This window comes from Petromyzon marinus, chromosome 34 (assembly GCF_048934315.1).
Source record: "Petromyzon marinus isolate PM22_M1 ecotype Great Lakes invasive population chromosome 34, UKy_Petmar_22M1.pri1.0, whole genome shotgun sequence".
NCBI classification, from domain to species: Eukaryota; Metazoa; Chordata; class Hyperoartia; order Petromyzontiformes; family Petromyzontidae; genus Petromyzon; species Petromyzon marinus.
The window spans coordinates 9,748,131-9,766,679 of NC_133700.1; the positions used below are offsets into that span (position 1 = coordinate 9,748,131).

Below are 18,549 nucleotides of genomic sequence, written 5' to 3' on the forward strand. Positions count from 1 at the left end.
ATTGAAGAGGATGTTCGCAATTTATCTTTTAGTATATGCATCCTCACCTGCCTGCACAGATGAGGTTTAATTGTGAAAAAGGTAAGCATTATGGTAAACGCACATCCACAATTTATAGTGCTATATCCTGAACTGTAAACATTCTCCATTGACATGCTTCGGACAGAGAAAAAGGGGAGTACAATTTATTATAATCCTATAGTTGAGAACACCATAAAACGTATCAACGCAGATCCCGTGATGTGATATTACAGCTCTATGCAGCAAGGGTCAGATTTTTTCCCCCATTTGCTGCATTTATAACAGCGCACTCTTAAAGTGTCCTCTTGATGTTGTTATTATTGTGCATTCCTCACCCTATACCACGAATAGCGCGAGTAACGAGCACCGTGTCGGTAAGCATTGTCCTATGGCGCCACCCGTTGAACTCCCGACTGAATTACGTTAAGTCACATTTATTCCATCACGATCAGTGCGCATGTTCCCGACCTTGTTGTTTTAATAGCGGTTTTGGTCTCAAAAGAATTCAAAATTACAATGGAAAATGGTAATGCAAGCTCCTTATCGAGGAATATTAAAAAAAAACGTTGATCACATTTTTATAAGCCGTCATCTATTACACGCGCTGTTGACGTTTAAACATTTGTTAAAGAAAACAGAATCGGCTGTGCTTGTGAAAAAGTATGAAGCTACGAGGTCCCTTGAGGTTTATCGATTGACAACTTTCCCGAAGATAAACTACTCTGATATTTGAAAATCGCTTGCAAGGCACCACCACACGTACAGTCATCGTGTTAAGATGTGCTCGGATGCTTTCTCTGTTGAATTGTTGTATGGCAATTTTAGGTAAAAAAAACAACTGGATAACACAATGGTTGTTAGCGGTGACCCCAGGCTCACAGTGGCTTGGACAATGAAAGTGCTCTCCACGATGGAACAAATGCTATTTTGAGATTTTTCTTGAAAACAATGCTTCGGGCTGGACCTGTCTACAGGGACATGGTAAAAAAAAAAAGTCAATTTGTGGCTTCCTCTGAGAGGTTTCACCTGTATTCACAAACCCAAACAAAGTGTTCATGAGTACGAGCAGTGTGGAGTGATATCATCGTCCTGACCTGGGGTCAATTCCTGGCAATGTGCAATATCAAGTGGTGGTATCAGAAGGGCCCTCGTGCCGCCTGCCACGTTAACTTGAGGAAGAAAAAAGGTTGACCAAGTGCGATGCTGGGCAACACCATCATCGCCTTGTTTCCTAAATAATCGGTGCTCGCCGATAGCACTTGCCATATCGAGAAGGCTAAGTGTTGGACCATCTATACTTTTGTGCAGTACATCGATTGCCAATATCTCCCCCAGGCACTCATTGTTTGTAGACGCGAAACATCCCCACAACGCATTGCGGTCGGCACCAGGAGCGCACCAAGCCCCCATGATATACACGAGACGAGTTAAAAGCAAAGTAGCATGTTTGCAAAAAATACAAACAAAACATAGATAGTACCGTTGTCTCGATGTACAAACAATATATACATGAACACGCAATACAGAATTAGCTTCATCTCAAGTGCACGGCCGTCTTTTCCTCCAACAACGTTGTTTTAAACGTACACTTTTTTTTTGCAATTTATTACATAATGGTTGGGAAAAGAAGGCAAAACCAAACATACGAGTGGTGAAAATACTTCCTGCGAACATGACAGCACATTTAATGATGCAAAGCAAATACCGTGTGGATTACTGGCTCCAAGAAATAAAAAGTACGCGAGACATAATTTCATTTGTTAAATTAATCAATTAATTTATAGTTACTCTATAGTTGTTGACACGACTGTGTGTGCGAGAGAGGCCAACTGTTAGTCTGCTGGCCATAGAACAGAGCGACAGCAGCATGCATTTCGGCAAGCGTGGTGCAAAACATCACGCGGCGACGACGACGACCACAACGACAATCACCCCAATTAAATACAAAAAAATTAAGGCAAAGAAGTCACCACCACCCAGCGCAGATCCAGATTCAAGTTTTGACATCACAATGCGACATTGTCGTAATTCAGTGATGGGATCCTCTCCTCCCATGTAGTTCGAAGCAATATTCCACAGTGTACAGCAAGTTAATCATAATTGTGCACAAGGAACATTTTTTTTACCTAGTTAACACCAAACCCGCTGCCAATACTATTCAACAAGTTATTTTATATATTTGTGTTTTTATGTTTTTTTTGTACATTTTTTGCGACTAGTCATAAATTATAGCAGGCAGATGTTTTCCTCTGGCCAAAAAGCAAACATCTCTATGCATTCTTTCATCTATTTAATTTTAATCGTCTAAATAAAAGCAGTAATGCATTACAAATATCATATTTTTAAAAAAAAACTGCCATGTCAAAATTTCAAACTATATCATCACAATTTAAAGTTAAACAGTGATTAACATTCAGGTGATTTCCAATACAAGGCAAAATAACACTAACAGAGCTAAGAAGAGCAGATGGACCAAAACGTCTGCAAGCCAACAAATTATTCTTAAAGTTTCATGTAATTGGTGTTAAAAATGTTTGGTTCTTTAATTTGTTGAATCAATCAAATAAAAAATATTTTTTATAGTAATTCTTCCATCATCAACTGCAGCAACGCCCTGGGCCTTACAATATGATTTTGGAAAAAAATGAAATTTAACTTCACACCAGTACGCTTAAAAAAATACATAAAAAAAGTTGTTAAGGATGTCAAAGGCTCAGCAAGTCACAGTGCATCCACTGAGGAAGCACCCAACACTTTGAAGCCATCACAACGGCCAATGATAATTTATCTCCATCACAACAGAAATATGAATTTTCCAGAAATACAATAAACTGAACCGCGTGCCGTGTTATGGTAGCAGTGCTCTCTGTAACATTTTGGTTCACAAATGGTATATCTGGGGCACAGAGTCTAGTTGCATAAAACCCTTCAGGACGTTTCCTGCTAGTTTTTTTTTAAAGCAATGCAAGTTGAAGTGGGGGGTAGGAAATCACTTCCTGCATTTTATGCAACCGACAACAGGGCCCAAGCGTTCAACAAAAACAGCACCTTGGTCACAACTGGGTGGGTGGTAAGAGTCACCAACATGCCAAAAATGCTTTTTGGTTATGGCCATACGTAACGTAAAGAAATGTCTTTTGTTCAGTACATTTTTCCAAAATGCAAAAACATTTTTTGTATATATCGTTCTTCATATCCAATATTCAACCAAAATATATTTTTGGCCACGAAAGAGAAATCGCAATGTTTCAATTAAATGACGAAGGACTGCAGCTCACAAAGGCATGCATCGCTTAATTCCACTGCAGCTTAAACGCCAATTGCTTTATCTTACTCTACGACACTAACTTTCTATATTAGAGCCCTCTGCAAATGAGACAGGCAAAGCAAAAAAAAGATATAAATAACATAACCTCAGCAGAAGGGGGGGGGGAAGTCACTCTCCAAACAGCGCCAAACATAAGCTGTCGGTAACCTCTTGCTTGCAGGCGTGGAAAACTCCAAGCAGCACCTTAAGCGAGCCCAATGAGTCCATTTCCACATGGAATTATACCCGTGTTGAATTAAAAAAACATTAATGATGTGCCAACACGTTTTGTCGCCACCATTACATTCGTTTCTTCAGCAAGAGACATTCAGCTCCAGTTCAGCAAGTTATCGAATCATGCCAGGGCTTACCCACCAAACAAAAATAAAAGCTGCATGCATTCTTGTGGTTTGCAAATTTCGGTCAGCCACTGCATAGCAAATGGCAAGCCAACCTTAGGCCATTCAGATACCCAAGAAAACAGGAAGCAGAAATTCCAAAACGCACTACTTTTGTTTTCACCCTTTGCCGCAACATTACTCCTGGTTGCTAGATGAAGCCAGACGGAGAAAGCTCTCACTGGGGGATTTTAGCAAAACAGAAACCGAGGGCTGTGGCAATTAGGGCCCAGCAATGACAATTTAAACCAGAGAGCCTCACACACACGTGTCCTTTCAGCCAATCCCGTAATCGCATTGCCAAGTCACATTTGAGAATTACATTATAGCAGATTGAGAATTACATTATAGCAGATTGAGCGATGCCCAAGAATCATCAGACTGTCTGTTAATGCACGATTATTATTCTGGCATTCCCTGACTGGACAGTCACATGATATGAAAAGAAACCTCTTAGTGTTTACAGTGTATACAAAAGGTGTTGGTAGAGTCCAGCCTTCATGCCAAATTGTAGTTACGATGGGGTGAAGAGAACAGTTTCCCTGCACATGTTCTGATTTGCCCAAGGGTCTCCAGTAAGATAACCTGCAAGATCTGTACAAGCACATCAGGCTGGTCCGAAACAGGGCGAGATGACTTCTACATCAAGTCAACACTTTAATCAGGACCTGCAACACAAGTAAATCTAAGCAGTCTGAAATGGTTAAAACCACTTCAATTTGATTTTTTTTATATATATGAGCATTTCTGCATTTCCTCATGTGAAAGTACACAATAACTTGTATGCTAAATCAAGTGGCCAAGTAGCATGTGGTATGCTTAACACCACTTTCTGCAGAAGGCTGTCAATTTAGTGGCCGAGGAGATGGCACTTTGCTCACTTCCCAACACGAACAGTTTGAAATCAATTACCGAAGCTCACCAACACCTGCTCAATGTCTGCTCCCCTTTAAACAATCAACACTGCTTACACGTTCTCAATCTCATGGCCTGTTATCTCTAAATACAGTGCAAAACTGTCCCGTCATCATTCGTTTTTTAATACCTTTTTTGACCACTATGCTACGATTATTGGATTCAACTTCAAGAGCCTGTATATTCCCAGCACTGGCAGCATTTACCACGTGATAAACCAGTATTAAGTTTGTTTTTCACAAGTGGCTCATTCATATGATGTTCCAGTTTTATAATCATCGCTTAGACTGTATTTTGTGATTTGTCAAATCTACTCTATAAGCCATTTATATTATTTAGATATACACCTTTTTGTCACTCTTAACAGCAATAGCGTCTTTGACACAGGTAACACACTATGTACAGTTAATATCAATCGCTGTGGTTATTTGATTTTCGCCAACAGATTGGCATATGTACACATGACATTGCAGGTCCGGCCGACTTTTAACATGTAAGCGATGCACAGAATGGCAAGCACCCAGAACCGCTGCTGCAATAAATAAACAGGCTTTCATTAACTGTACGTTATTTTGGCCTGTACATGCCTCACGTTGTCGAAGAGACGAGATGACGGACAATATCATACTTCACATGAAGACAACTCGGTGTTTTTTTCTTTATTTTTTTTTGTCTGTAATGAACACAAGGCATTTCTAGTGCTTCAAAAACGCAGCGCCAAAAAAAAATGGGGATTCAAACAACCCACCTAAATTTTAGCGCTCGCGTGCTCAGTCCATCCCCTACGGTAGAAGCGCGCTCAACTCTGCCTTGCAACTAACTGCGACCGCAACGTTCTTTAAATCGTGGTATATCGCGTTGAGTTTTAAAGCAACCGGGTTGTGTTCTATTTACACCAAAAAAAGTCCACGTTTTTGGGGTACTTTAACCAAACGCACCAATTCGGATGCAACCACAATGGGTAAACCACAATGGGTAAACCACGCTGTAATGAGAAGACGAGTGGGGGGGGGGGGCTTGTCCACCCAAGCACGTGGGCTATGCCAGTTCAATCACATGCATCCCCGCCAACTCATGTGATGGCTGCCTGCACCTTTGCAATGCACGCTTTTCAATTCCTTTCTTTGAAGAGTTATTTTACCGCATCACATCGGGGGTGGGGGGGGGGTGTTAGAGAGAAAAAAAAACAAGTCAAAATGAAATGTAAGCAAAGTTTTCCTCGCTCCATCAAATCGCTTGTTGTTGGAAGGAATCTTTCCATGAAATTACATGCTGTGTGGCGCATTTCCCCGATAGCATGGTAGCAGGCCATGACATCTGTCCATTACCTGGCATCGAAGATTACCGGCTGAAAAGCCCACACCCCCCCAAAAACGTTGTTTGAGAAAAAAAAAGAGTTAAAACAATGGCTTTGGAACAGTAGTATTCAGATTTTTTGAATTAAAACTATTGCACATATAAAGCCCATCATAATTTAAAGATTACCAGATTGTTATATATATTTTTTTCAGAAAATGTTGAAATGTTTGCTGCCGATTTATCTTGTCAGCAGGTTGCCTGAGCGCGAGATATATTTGACTTTCAAACAATGGGTAACGCCTCATTTAAATAAATATGTATGCTCTGCACTACGTGTGCACAATGCACGATTGACAATGGTATATATTTAGTAGAATTGCACAGCAGTGTGATAGAAACGTTGCGCATTTTGCATATATTATCTCACAATGGGAGGGGGGGGAAAATTAAGGGGGCTGGGGAGAATAGAAAAAAATGACCACTTTGGTGTCCAACTTGTACCTGTAAACCCATGTTTGAGTGGTGTTGTACTGACTGTAGATGTTCCTTTTCTTTGTCGCACCAACCACCACCCTCTAAAGAAATGGGCATGTACACACCGTAGCATCGGCAATGCCTTGCATTTCAAGTGCAAAATGTCGTGGTCAAGCCTGGAAAAAAGTTAAGACTTTTATTCGTCGTCTTCCGTGTGTTTTTCTCCCTCTATTCGCAATCAAAACTCTCTCACCGCACGCAGGGAAGGGGTCTTGTCAGTTTGAGCGCTCTGCCCTTGGTGTGGTGGGATTCATTCTTTATCTTTTCCTCCCACCTCCCTTCCTCCAAACACCGTCTCACAGGTCAAGAGAGGGGGGCAGAGCTGCCCCCCGGCCCCCCCCCTCCCCCCCCCGCTCGCTGCCAGGTCACTTTGGCGACTTGGGTGGCGGCGTGCCGTGCTCCCGGCTGGCGCGACGACCGCCGTGGTACCAGCCCTGTGGAGAAGGCCGCCGCGCCATTGCCGCCCTCCCGGCGACAACCCCGGCGAGCCGCTGCGTCTCGCGAGAGTCGCGAGACGAACGCACGTCCGTCTTCTCCGCCGCCGCCGCGCCGTCGGCGGCCCTGGCCTGACCGTCACGCCTGCCGATTCCATCGCTGACACAAGCCACGGCGTTGTTGGAGGAGGTGGACTGGGCACTGTTGTTGCTGTTGCTGCTGCTGCTGCTGCTGGTCTTGTGTTCCCGTGCCAAGGGCTGGGAATGAGGTTGTGCTGGCACTTGGACAATGCCGTCCTTCAGCGCTCTCTGGCAGATCTCGGCGTAACTGAGTTTCTTCGGTTCCTGGTTTCATTAATAAAACACACAGGCATAGATACACACACACACACACACAACTCAGGTGTACAGTTCATTGATTGCCAAAAGAGCCCTTACCTTCAGAGGCCTAGTTTCTTATCCTTCATGCTGCACAGCAGTGGACTATAATATTCTGGAAGACAATTATGAATCCGAGTCCAGTCAACTTCTCCAAAGAAAGCGACATTCAACTCAGTACACTAAGTTTGAGTGTTACCACTTTTAAATGTGGATTTTTTTTCATCTGGGCACTCAAGTTTCCTTCCACACACAAAAAAATCCTAAATTCAAATGGACAAATATCTCAAAAGCATGATCTGTGGAGTTTTTAATGGCCATTAAATAGTTGTTTTTTTATCATACGAGTTTAGTGCTCTTTGGTTGTGCTGTGTGCACTTTGCACATTCTGCTGATGACCAATTCACACGGAATGTAGCGGAGGTCATCAAACCTCAAGCTAAATAAGGGTTAAACAGAGACGTTGGACACTACACTACAATGACAGAAAACAGTACTGTAGTATCCATAAGAAGTTTTTTTTTGTGTTAGATCGCGTAAATATGTGTCGTCAAACCCATCGCCACCCGACACAGCCAATTAACAAGGTTTTTCAATTAAACAAAATATCCCAATTCATTACTAGTTCAGCATACCGGTGTTGGAGAGAAAACCCACAACATTTACAATGGTAACAATTATAAATGTTACTGTACCTCCATGCTTCACAACGAATTTGCCCCCTTGTCAACCCTTTAAAATAAACCCTCAAGACCCCCGCACGGTGTGGAGAGGCCCCCCATCCAGAATAGGAATGACAGAGGACTGACAAAAGGGCTGTACACAAGTGTCTGGATTGTTGGTCGGTTGCTTTAGCTCGTGTGTGTATTTGGTGGCTGGAGGGAAGGCAGTACTTTAAAAGAAGGTCCGTCTACCCGCATGACACGGTTCTCGTTTCCATTTTCAGCGATGCACTTTGAGTAACGATCGCTCACCTGCACGTCTGTGGGGCTGCCGATGCTGCTGATGCTGCTGGTGCTGCTGGTGCTGCTGCCACCACCTGCAGGGGATGCTGGCTGGGGCTGGGACTGGGGCTGGGGCTGAGGCTGGGGTGGAGGCTGGGGTGGAGGCTGGGGTTGCGGTTGAGGCGGAGGCGATGTGGGCTGTCCGTGTGTGCCTCGCGGCTGCGGAGACTTTGGCGGATGCTTAACGTCTGCCACAGTTGCTGCCGCCACCGTCGCCACGCTACTCCTGCTCTCACTGCGACACACGCAAAGCCAACGACCTTTGAGCGCTGTGATCCAACGCAACAACTAACGACGTTCCCACGGCAGGGTGGGACTTCTCAGAATTAATGCCTAAACTATTTTAGCATGAATTACCCCTGAAAGAGTTACACGGAATTTTATGTACACTTTATAAATGGCTTACTTGTTGCAGGCAGGGAGCAGTGGTATATTGTCAGCCATCTCATTGTGCAGTGAAGGTTTTAAGTGGGCCAAAGGTGGCAAAGGGGTCATGTTCCAAATAATAAATACATTACACATAGCATGCTGCTCCTTCGCAATTGCCAAGTCTCCCTCGAAATAACATTTTCATCTCAATGGGCTCTCATCTAAAATAATGGTAGCAATTAAGGGGAGTAATACAGACCTGACGGTTTTCACGGTTGGGGAATTCAGGGGGCTGGTGGCCACGGCTTGTGGCACCGCGCTCCGCGTGCTCTCCGCTCCCTCTCTCGCGTCCGCCGTCGAATTTGAGTTCTCGTCATTATTTGCGTGCTGAAATAAAACACAACGCCATCGTGTACGATGAGGACAAAACATTTTGGAAAAGCTCAACTGGAGTGAATTCCGAAAACAATTAAAAAGACGCTGGAAAAAAAAGCTCAGGTGTCATATCAACCGGAGGTCCATTACTCAATACCGAAACGTAAAACAGTACACGCTCCAATAATTTTGGCCACAAACCTGGTAATTAAAAGAGTCGACTCATATTATTTGGTAATTTTTGGTATTTATATTCCAATTGTGCTTATTGATATCATATGGGGGATGAAAAAATGTTCCCTTTCAGAACTCTCCCAGAAAGCAGTCTCATTACCATCCCATGTTATAGAAAGGCCACATTGGTAGGAGACAGAAAAACTTCCGAGATGCCTTCAATAACAGATCTGCAGAACACATCACTGTTAAAGTAAACGTGACACAGTGGCTGCAAGTACTATATGCACGAAGATTAATTTACAAGTCAGAGTGAACCCTATTCCTGAATATTCAACTGGCCTGAATGAAGATTGCTTTTTGTATTCACACGTGTGCTTTTGCAAGCGATGCCGTCAGCAGCATTTATACACACAGCCTTGTATATAACGCAACAGGACTGTTACCAGAATAATTCAGGACGCATGAAACCTATTTTTCATATCCCCCTTGGGCACATTCATGCCACGGTCAATCAAACATTGTATATGCGTATGTGCTGCTTGCATGGCACAAAGGCATCTCCTGTCACACCTCCTCCTCCTCCTGGGGAAACTCAAAAGGGCAAGAAAATGACAAAGATGGACATGGTGGGATGCCATCAAGAGAAAACCCAGCTCAGCATGGAGAAACTCACAAGAGCTAGTGCTGTGATGAGGACGTGCTCTCACCCCGCGATGACACCAACGGATAGACACGTGCTCATGGAAGAGTACCACATGGACGCAAGTCAGTGCAATGGGGGTTCAATTCTTATAAGTACCTTTTCTCTGGGAATCCCTCGTACGACGTCAGCCATGCGATTCTCAAACACCCCATCCGGCCGGATGCTTTGAGAAGCGCCAGGTAGAGGGGGGAAGTTGGATGGGGCCAGGTCAAAGTTCGGCTCGGGTATAACTGGGGCAGGAGGACTGGGCTGGTGGACGGTAAACATGCGGCAAGCAAACAAACATGTGATTATCTACAAGCCTGCGATCATCACATTACCTAACATAAGCAGGAAAAGTTCAAAGGTATTTTTTTAAGTCAATCATCCAATATTTAGATAAAATTTTGTTCAGTGACTGCCAATTCACTTTCAGCATACGTTTTTATTACTGCTATTATCAGCTCTGTCCATCAATACTTCTACTTTCTAAGTTAAGCACTGCCTTAACTGTGCATACCTGTTTAACACATAGGTTTTATTATTCACTCTCATGATGAGTTTTGTAATATTGCAAGTTCATGATTGGCTGCGCTGAGGACAAAGAATTATCATTGGTGACCGGCTGACATTTATTGACCAATGAGCAATACTTTTCCTACCATGACTTTGTATATATTTGTAAAAAGGCAGATCTTGAAATTAGCAATATACTATTTAGATACATGTGAGAATTGCCATGTAAACAATATACTTGTAAAACTCAAATATGCCACGTCACTTGTGCGAGTGTGCTTCAGCCATGAATGTGACTTTAATTGAATTCTTACAGCCATTCGTTCTTCTTCTTTTCTCCTCCGGCCTCCTGTCCTGTAGCCGTTTCGACTGAAACGGTAAAACAAGGCGCAAATGAGATGATATAAGGCTTGCTTATATCCTATACACTTTGTACATCAACTTGCAGCATATAACTTGGGTAATAAGGTGATGTTATACATCCTCTTGTGGAATACATGAGAACTGCAAGTTACTCTCGACAACCATAACCAGAGCGTATTGACGGGATCCAACCCAAAAAAACCCACCTATATTATTGGACGATATTGGTCGTGAAAGCCTACGTGTTAAACATAACCAGAGCATTTGAATGTGGCTCAAAAGGATGGAGGCAGTGTGTGTGTTTTTTTTTAAAAGCAGGCTTTCTAACCAGGGAATGTTTTTGTTTATTGCGTTCATCTTGTTTGCTATACCTTCCTCGGGGTAAGGGCGCGTGCCCTTCGCCCGAGTTGCTGTCCGCTCGAGGTGACGCCGCGTCCTTCCGGCTGTAACCGCCGCCGCTGCCACTCACGCCTGTGCCCGCACCGCCGTGCACCGCAGCGCTGTACCGCGTCGCGGGCTGGGGGCTGCTGTCCCCGCCGTTGGGCAGCGCCTGGTCGCACGCGGGGGACGTGGCGGCCGTCGCCAGCGGAGTGCCACCCTCCGAGGCCGACCGCTCACTACCGCTGGCCCGCCCGTGAGGCTTGCCTTGGTGTCTGTGGGGACGAAGTGGGTTGGGTTGGGGGGGGGGAGAGAGAGAACCAGAATGGGGAGAGATCATTCCCCATTATAATCACACTCCATGACATGCCTCCCGAGATCTCATGCTAACCCGCAGTAAATTATGGAACCGTATCTCAATGGAAACAAATTATAAATATGCGGTAAGGGATGACAATGCGGGCTGGCAGTTTGTCTCTCCAATTGCCCATCCAGGATTAGTGAAAAGTCATGCCGAACTTGTTCTAAATTAATGCAGTGGCATTTATCAAATGTTATGAGTGAACAATTGTTTGGTATCAATAAACCCACCAAAAAAATTAACGATGGCATGTCAAGTTTTTTTTTAAAAAACCTTATTTGAATACAGCAGAGGAAATTGTAGCGGTCTTATTGAAATCTTCATTGAAGCAACTTCTATTGACATGCATGATTGGAAGAACAGATTTTTTTTTATATATATAAAAGATATTAATGGTCACAGAACTGCACAGCAAAACAAATTCTTATTGATAAATGCATTAGCTAAGCTTTATGTTATGGCTCATGGATGAGATGGTGCCAAGGTTTGAACTAAAGCCTCAGATTTCTAAGAAAATGTGAAACATTTGATGCCTAAAAGCTAGTGAAGCCAAAAGGTGATGCATTTTGTACATGTCAGCTGTGTGGTTACAAAGAAGTTGGAATAAACGTACCATGTGTTAGGGCAGTACTTAGCACGTAATATAGTTCAATAAATATTCATTTTCATTTTGATTAAAACAGTCTTTTCAGACACCAGGGCACACATTCGCTTCACAGAATAAAGTGTAATCAACATCAGAAAGATGAGCTGGAATAATTGATTTAAACCATTTACCATTTTAAGCAGCGGAAAATGCAATGTGAGCAATACATCATGACTGACTTAATGAAGAAATGTCAAATGTAATCATTCTGAAGAAATCCCAAAGCTCCAGTTATTCTTTAAAGCAGCGGGTATAGTGATGGGTTATCATTTGCGAAGCTTGATGTTACACAGAATGGCCAAATTAAAATGACCATCTGCTGAATCATTTTGCATCAACTCTTTGTAGTGTTAACCAAGCAGTAGTGAAACGCACCTTCAATTAAATATGACATGAGTTACAACAAAACAAATTAAAAATGAAATGAACGCATCGCATATTTCAAATTTCTCCTATAAAAACAAGCCATGTCGCTGCCAAACAACACACACGTAAAACGCACGCGAGTACGTCGCATCATTTTCTGATGCTTTGATAAACACTTGCGTGGCGCACGCATTAGCCTGGATAAAGCAGCAGCATGAAATACATGGCTTGAAGTGCACGGAAAAGTACCTGTAGTTATTAACACCCTTCCTGCTGAACAGAGGCATTCTACAGCGTCACAAGGAACAAGGAAGACATAGCATTAGCACATAGGTGACCCGTGTACAAAGTGATGAAATTGAACACTGCCAGGACTCAGGACAAATGGCAGCAACCTGCTTGTTTAGAAATAGGCCCTGCCCTTTACAGAGACTGAAAACGTGGAAATAAAAATGTTAATTGCGTTGCTCAAATCAAGATTATGGCTGTACACGATGAGATGTTTTTTTTGTACTGTCTCGTACCTTGCTGGTTGAGTTGTTTTCATCACGGTGAAAGAAGCATTAGGAACAAAACCGCTCCAGTGTTGGGAAACGTGTGTGCAAGCGCGTATATATGCTTTGTCAACACGGCAATGTCAGCAACATCGTGCTTTGCATTTGAGCATGCATGCGAGTGGAATTCGAGCATGGCTTGTCTCAAAATACACTTTTGACACAAGTGTGCACGATGTGCGCAATTCTGTTTTGCCAAGGACAGGCTAAAGAAGCGACCATAATTTCACCGCACCGCCCTGCTTTGTAATGTCCTACTATTTGAATGAAGGGAGCCAAATTAAGAGTATCCAAGTCTCGGCCCTGGGAGTCACTTTTGACGACTAACCCTAGTTGCACCGTTCACCAAAAAAAAGTGCAAGACCTTGCAGCAGGCAACATGCAAACGCTGCGATGTGCTCGCCACTGGAAGGCCATTTTGACTTTGGTGGTCCGACACACAAAAATTTTTAAAAGAGGATTTACAAATGCACGTGCAAACAAACCGATGCCACTAGAAGTTCCGCCAGTTCTACGGTAGCTTTTTCCACACATTTATGATGCCGAACAGTCATCCTAGGAGGAATGCTTTTGGTTTGGAGGGGAAATCAAAAGCATTTATCCTTTCCGTTTTGCTGCACAACAATGAGAAGATAACTATACCACATGCAACCATTCTTAATACAAATTATGTACGTAATGTAATATTTATCCAGCAGCTGCGGTGATCAAAGATCATACAGAAAGAGTGCTGATGGTCATTTTTATTTACCTAAATAGCAAACCAAAAATAGCCCCCTCATAACTTTTGATTTTAAAGAAATCACAGCTGATACTGTAAACTCGGGAAACACTCTAAGTCAGCATGCCAACAGGCAAGACAGTTCAAGCATTGAAAAATGCTTTGCCATATCTGATGTGTACAAGGACCATTTCTCACTCCACAAAGTCACGAGCAAAAAAAAGTCTTCGGAACCAAATTTTTCAACGATGCTGGCAAGGCAACATGCGCTTCGTGGCAACACACACGGGTTGACTGTTAGCAATGAGTCGTTTGCCCACCTGTTGCCAGTGTAGTAGTGTCTGATGTGATTCTGAGCTGGTATTGGTTTAAACGGCGAAGGCGAGGTGAATCCGTTCAGGAAGCCAGTGCTTGGAAACTGTGCCTTTTAAAAGCGGAACACAAAGAAAATGCATTTGTTATTATATTTGTACGCGTCCATTTGCTTGCTCCGTCAAATGTTGCACTATCTTTAGATCCAAGATGCCTAAGTCAGTTGGTTAATATTGAACTGGCTTTCCTCCCGCACGGACAGTTATGGTATCACGCTCTGGTATCAGTACCCAGGAGTGTTTTGATGGATTACAATACAAATATTCCTCCCAATTTCCTTCTGCGCAATTAAACATCAAGCACACAGGGTGTGACAACTGTTCAAAGTCAATATAGTTAAGGAGTGTGCTTTTTGCATCGAAAACTTACTTTGCCCTTACTCGACCTCTGCTACTTCATAAAATTACTCAATATATAGCACAATGTTAGTATTTTAATACATTAACGTGATTAATCTAGTTGGCTACCCATCTCAATGATATATTAATCCGCACTAATGTTATCAGCAGACTGAAATTCAGAAGTAATAAAAATATATTTTTGTAAATATCCATCTACCCATGGCCATTGGCGATATTTTAGCATTGAACATCGCATTCGATATCATGTTTCCGTAGAGAACACGTGATAATTGCCACTGCATCAGTGATGATACATTGGCTACCGCTATAAGTATGGTAATATTTTAAAATGCAAACGATTAACACAGAATGGTAAAAAGAGATGTAATGACCATTTTAGCTTGCCAAGGCAAACAAATCCAGAGATGATTTATGGCGAAAAGAAACCACGTAGCTTTAAAGAAATATTTCACAAAAATAAATCCATCCTCACTTTACAAACCAGTGCTGAGAAATTAGTTTCATTAGTCTTGTTGTAACTTATTTGGCATATTAACACAGCATAAAGCTAGTGTTGAAGACTGCGGTGGGGGGGGGGGGTGAGAGGTGGATGTGTTTCCAATAGAGGGCAGTGGAACCAACCGTGCTTATTGCACCTCAGGATTAGCATGGTTGGCTACGTACGGTGCGAAAGAAGTTCAACATACATACATAGTGTAACTAAATTTATTTTCGTACTGGAATATACTGTACCCAAACATCTATGCTCTCCACCTTCACCAACGGACAATGATCAGTGTGGCGAAGTATGGTAAAATTAACCACCACGACTCGTGTCCTCACCTTCCAACGGATTGACAAAACGGCTGGACATGTACAACAATTACATCATCATGAGCGGCTCAAGGAAAATGTCAAATAAAATGGTAAGATTTAAATCGCTCACAATTACAGCACAATCATTTGGGGGGGCATTGGGATCAGCCTTGTGGCATCCACTGCCGATTCCCTCGTGTGAATTCTTGACACTGGCAATCACACACTGATGCACGTCACGCTTCACCTCGTGCACAAAACCTTCCGTCCCCATTTGCCCTCGCTGCCTCTTCAACGCAGTGGAGGACTTCTACAGGATCTCACCAGCGGCCCTTCGAAGTAAGCAGATGATGGGGGCCAGACCGGTGGAGGCAGCACCCCATAGAAACCAAACTGCTGTGGCGTGCTGTATATGGGCTGCAGGTAAACTGGTGTAGCAAAGCGCTGCTGCTGTTGCTGCTGCTGCTGCTGCTGTTGCTGCAGGGGGTACATGCTGATCTCTGCTTGCCGGAAGCCATTCTTGGGCAGGAACGTGTTGATGGCAATGGGCTTGGCCTTGATGCGAGCCTGGGATGGGGTTACAGATGGGGGGGGGGGTGGGGGGGAGGGAATTGGCGCCGACCTGACGTTGCATTAAAGATTCAAGTGAATGAAGAGATATCTAGTGCTGTGGGATTAATAATTTCATGTCAGTTCACAGAATGCGACAAGCCCGTTACCATAATGGGCTTTCCCAGGAAGGTTTTCACTTCTTCTCGCAGGTACTTGAATGCCTGTCATAAAAAAAATATATCAACGGCTTTAAAACACAGAATTTTTTTTTTACTTTCTCTAGACCTAGTTAAGTGGTGGGTCAGACCGACACAATTAAGCTATAAAAGAGTACATTTGTACAATAAATATAATACATTTTAAATAATATCTTTTCATCTTGTAACGTGCACAGTATTCGTTCATGCTCCGACAGGAGAGTGACTTGGAGGCACTAGAAACCAATGAGAAGCGGGAAAGTAACAACCCACATCGCAATCAAACAAGTGCCTTGGCTCTGCAGTCCCCTAGATATTATAATACGTTTTCAACCAATTAATGCGGACGTACAGTGAGGGAAAAAAGTATTTGATCCCCTGTTCAATTTGTACGTTTGCCCACTGACAAAGAAATGATCAGTCTATCATTTTAATGGTAGGTTTATATGAACAGTGAGAGACAGAATAACAACAACAAAATCCAGAAAAACGCATGTCAAAAATGTTATAAATTGATTTGCATTTTAATGAGGGAAATAAGTATTTGACCCGCTCTCAATCAGAAAGATTGCTGGCTCCCAGGTGTCTTTTATACAGGTAACGAGCTGACATTAGGAGCACACTCTTAAAGGGAGTGCTCCTAATCTCAGCTTGTTACCTCTATTAAAGACACCTGTCCACAGAAGCAATCAATCAGATTCCAAACTCTCCACCATGGTCAAGACCAAAGAGCTCTCCAAGGATGTCAGGGACAAGATTGTAGACCTACACATGGCTGTAATGGGCTACAAGATCATTGCCAAGCAGCTTGGTGAGAAGGTGACAACAGTTGGTGCGATTCTTCACAAGAAACACAAAAGAACTGTCAATCTCCCTCGGCCTGGGGCTCCATGCAAGATCTCACCTCGTTGAGTTGCAATGATCATGAGAACGGTGAGGAATCAGCCCAGAACTACACGGGAGGATCTTGTCAATGATCTCAAGGCAGCTGGGACCATAGTCACCAAGAAAACAATTGGTAACACACTACGCCGTGAAGGACTGAAATCCTGCAGCGCCTGCAAGGTCCCCCTGCTCAAGAAAGCACATATACATGCCTGTCTGAATTTTGCCAATGAACATCTGAATGATTCAGAGGACAACTGGGTGAAAGTGTTGTGGTCAGATGAGATCAAAATGGAGCTATTTAGCATCAACTCAACTCGCCCTGTTTGGAGGAGGAGGAATGCTGCCTATGACCCCAAGAACACCATCCCCACCGTCAAACATGGAGGTGGAAACATTATGCTTTGGGGGTGTTTTTCTGCTAAGGGGACAGGACAACTTCACCGCATCAAAGGGACGATGGACGGGGCTATGTACTGTCAAATCTTGGGTGAGAACCTCCTTCCCTCAGCCAGGGCATTGAAAATGGGTCGTGGATGGGTATGACCCATCCAATGACCCAAAACACATGGCCAAGGCAACAAAAGAGTGGCTCAAGAAGAAGCACATTAAGATCCTGGAGTGGCCTAGCCAGTCTCCAGACCTGAATCCCATAAGAAAATCTGTGGAGGGAGCTGAAGGTTCGAGTTGGCAAACGTCAGCCTCGAAACCTTAATGACTTGGAGAAGATCTGCAAAGAGGAGTGGGACAATATCCCTCCTGAGATGTGTGCAAACCTGGTGGCCAACTACAAGAAACGTCTGACCTCTGTGATTGCCAACAAGGGTTTTGCCACCAAGTACTAAGTCATGTTTTACAGAGGGGTCAAATACTTATTTCCCTCATTAAAATGCAAATCAATTTATAACAATTTTGACATGCATTTTTCTGGATTTTTTGTTGTTATTCTGTCTCTCACTGTTCAAATAAACCTACCATTAAAATTATAGACTGATCATTTATTTGTCAGTGGGCAAACGTACAAAATCAGCGGGGGATCAAATACTTTTTTCCCTCACTGTATACATGCGGGAAGAAATCAGAGCACCGCAAGAAAATGCATGTGTGTGGGAAAACAAAACTATCACACACAAATGGAAAATATGGTGTCTAGTCCACATTTTTCTGTGCCGACTTTCTCTTGGCAAAGCCAGGGTAAGGCATGTAGCTAGTGATTGGAAGGAAATTTCATAACCTTCGAGTGAGTTACAAGCCCTCGTGTCTCCACCGGTGCTGAATTACAGGCGTTATGCCACCACAGTCTGGCTAAAGAGAGAAGGCTATAAATTATTGAAGATTTTATGAAATAATCTCGCCAGACTTGTTGAATATGGCACAACACCACACGCATTGTAAAACAGGGAAACGTGGCCTCTTCACGACACTACATGGTGGCGTGGTAAGAGTGGCATCTCCCAAGGCATGCGTTCACCTGTTGGGCGTCCGTGTCTGACTCAAAGGTGATGTACCAGCTGTTGTTGTGAGCAAACTCACAGCTGATGAACCTTGGGCACTGTTCACCCCCAAACAAGGCCTCAACCTCCTGAAA

General features: G+C 43.3%; 1 protein-coding gene across 5 annotated transcripts in view; it reads right to left on the minus strand.

The window, feature by feature from the left end:
* Positions 1-1,448: 1,448 nt before the first annotated feature.
* The window catches only part of LOC116948683 (la-related protein 4-like), a 60,800-nt gene continuing 43,699 nt past the window's right edge, over positions 1,449-18,549 (minus strand). For 4 of the 5 annotated variants that reach the window (XM_032965624.2, XM_032965623.2, XM_032965626.2 and 1 more), the window contains 11 exons: positions 18,433-18,543; positions 16,047-16,100; positions 15,652-15,894; positions 14,119-14,222; positions 12,773-12,811; positions 11,144-11,425; positions 10,724-10,778; positions 10,011-10,163; positions 8,919-9,046; positions 8,261-8,525; positions 1,449-7,253 (listed from right to left, as the gene is read on the minus strand). In XM_032965624.2, the coding sequence (XP_032821515.1) occupies positions 6,840-7,253; positions 8,261-8,525; positions 8,919-9,046; positions 10,011-10,163; positions 10,724-10,778; positions 11,144-11,425; positions 12,773-12,811; positions 14,119-14,222; positions 15,652-15,894; positions 16,047-16,100; positions 18,433-18,543 (1,848 nt within the window). In that variant the 3' untranslated portion in view covers positions 1,449-6,839. The remainder of the gene's footprint in view (positions 7,254-8,260; positions 8,526-8,918; positions 9,047-10,010; positions 10,164-10,723; positions 10,779-11,143; positions 11,426-12,772; positions 12,812-14,118; positions 14,223-15,651; positions 15,895-16,046; positions 16,101-18,432; positions 18,544-18,549) is intronic. The other variant, XM_032965625.2, reaches the window with a different exon arrangement.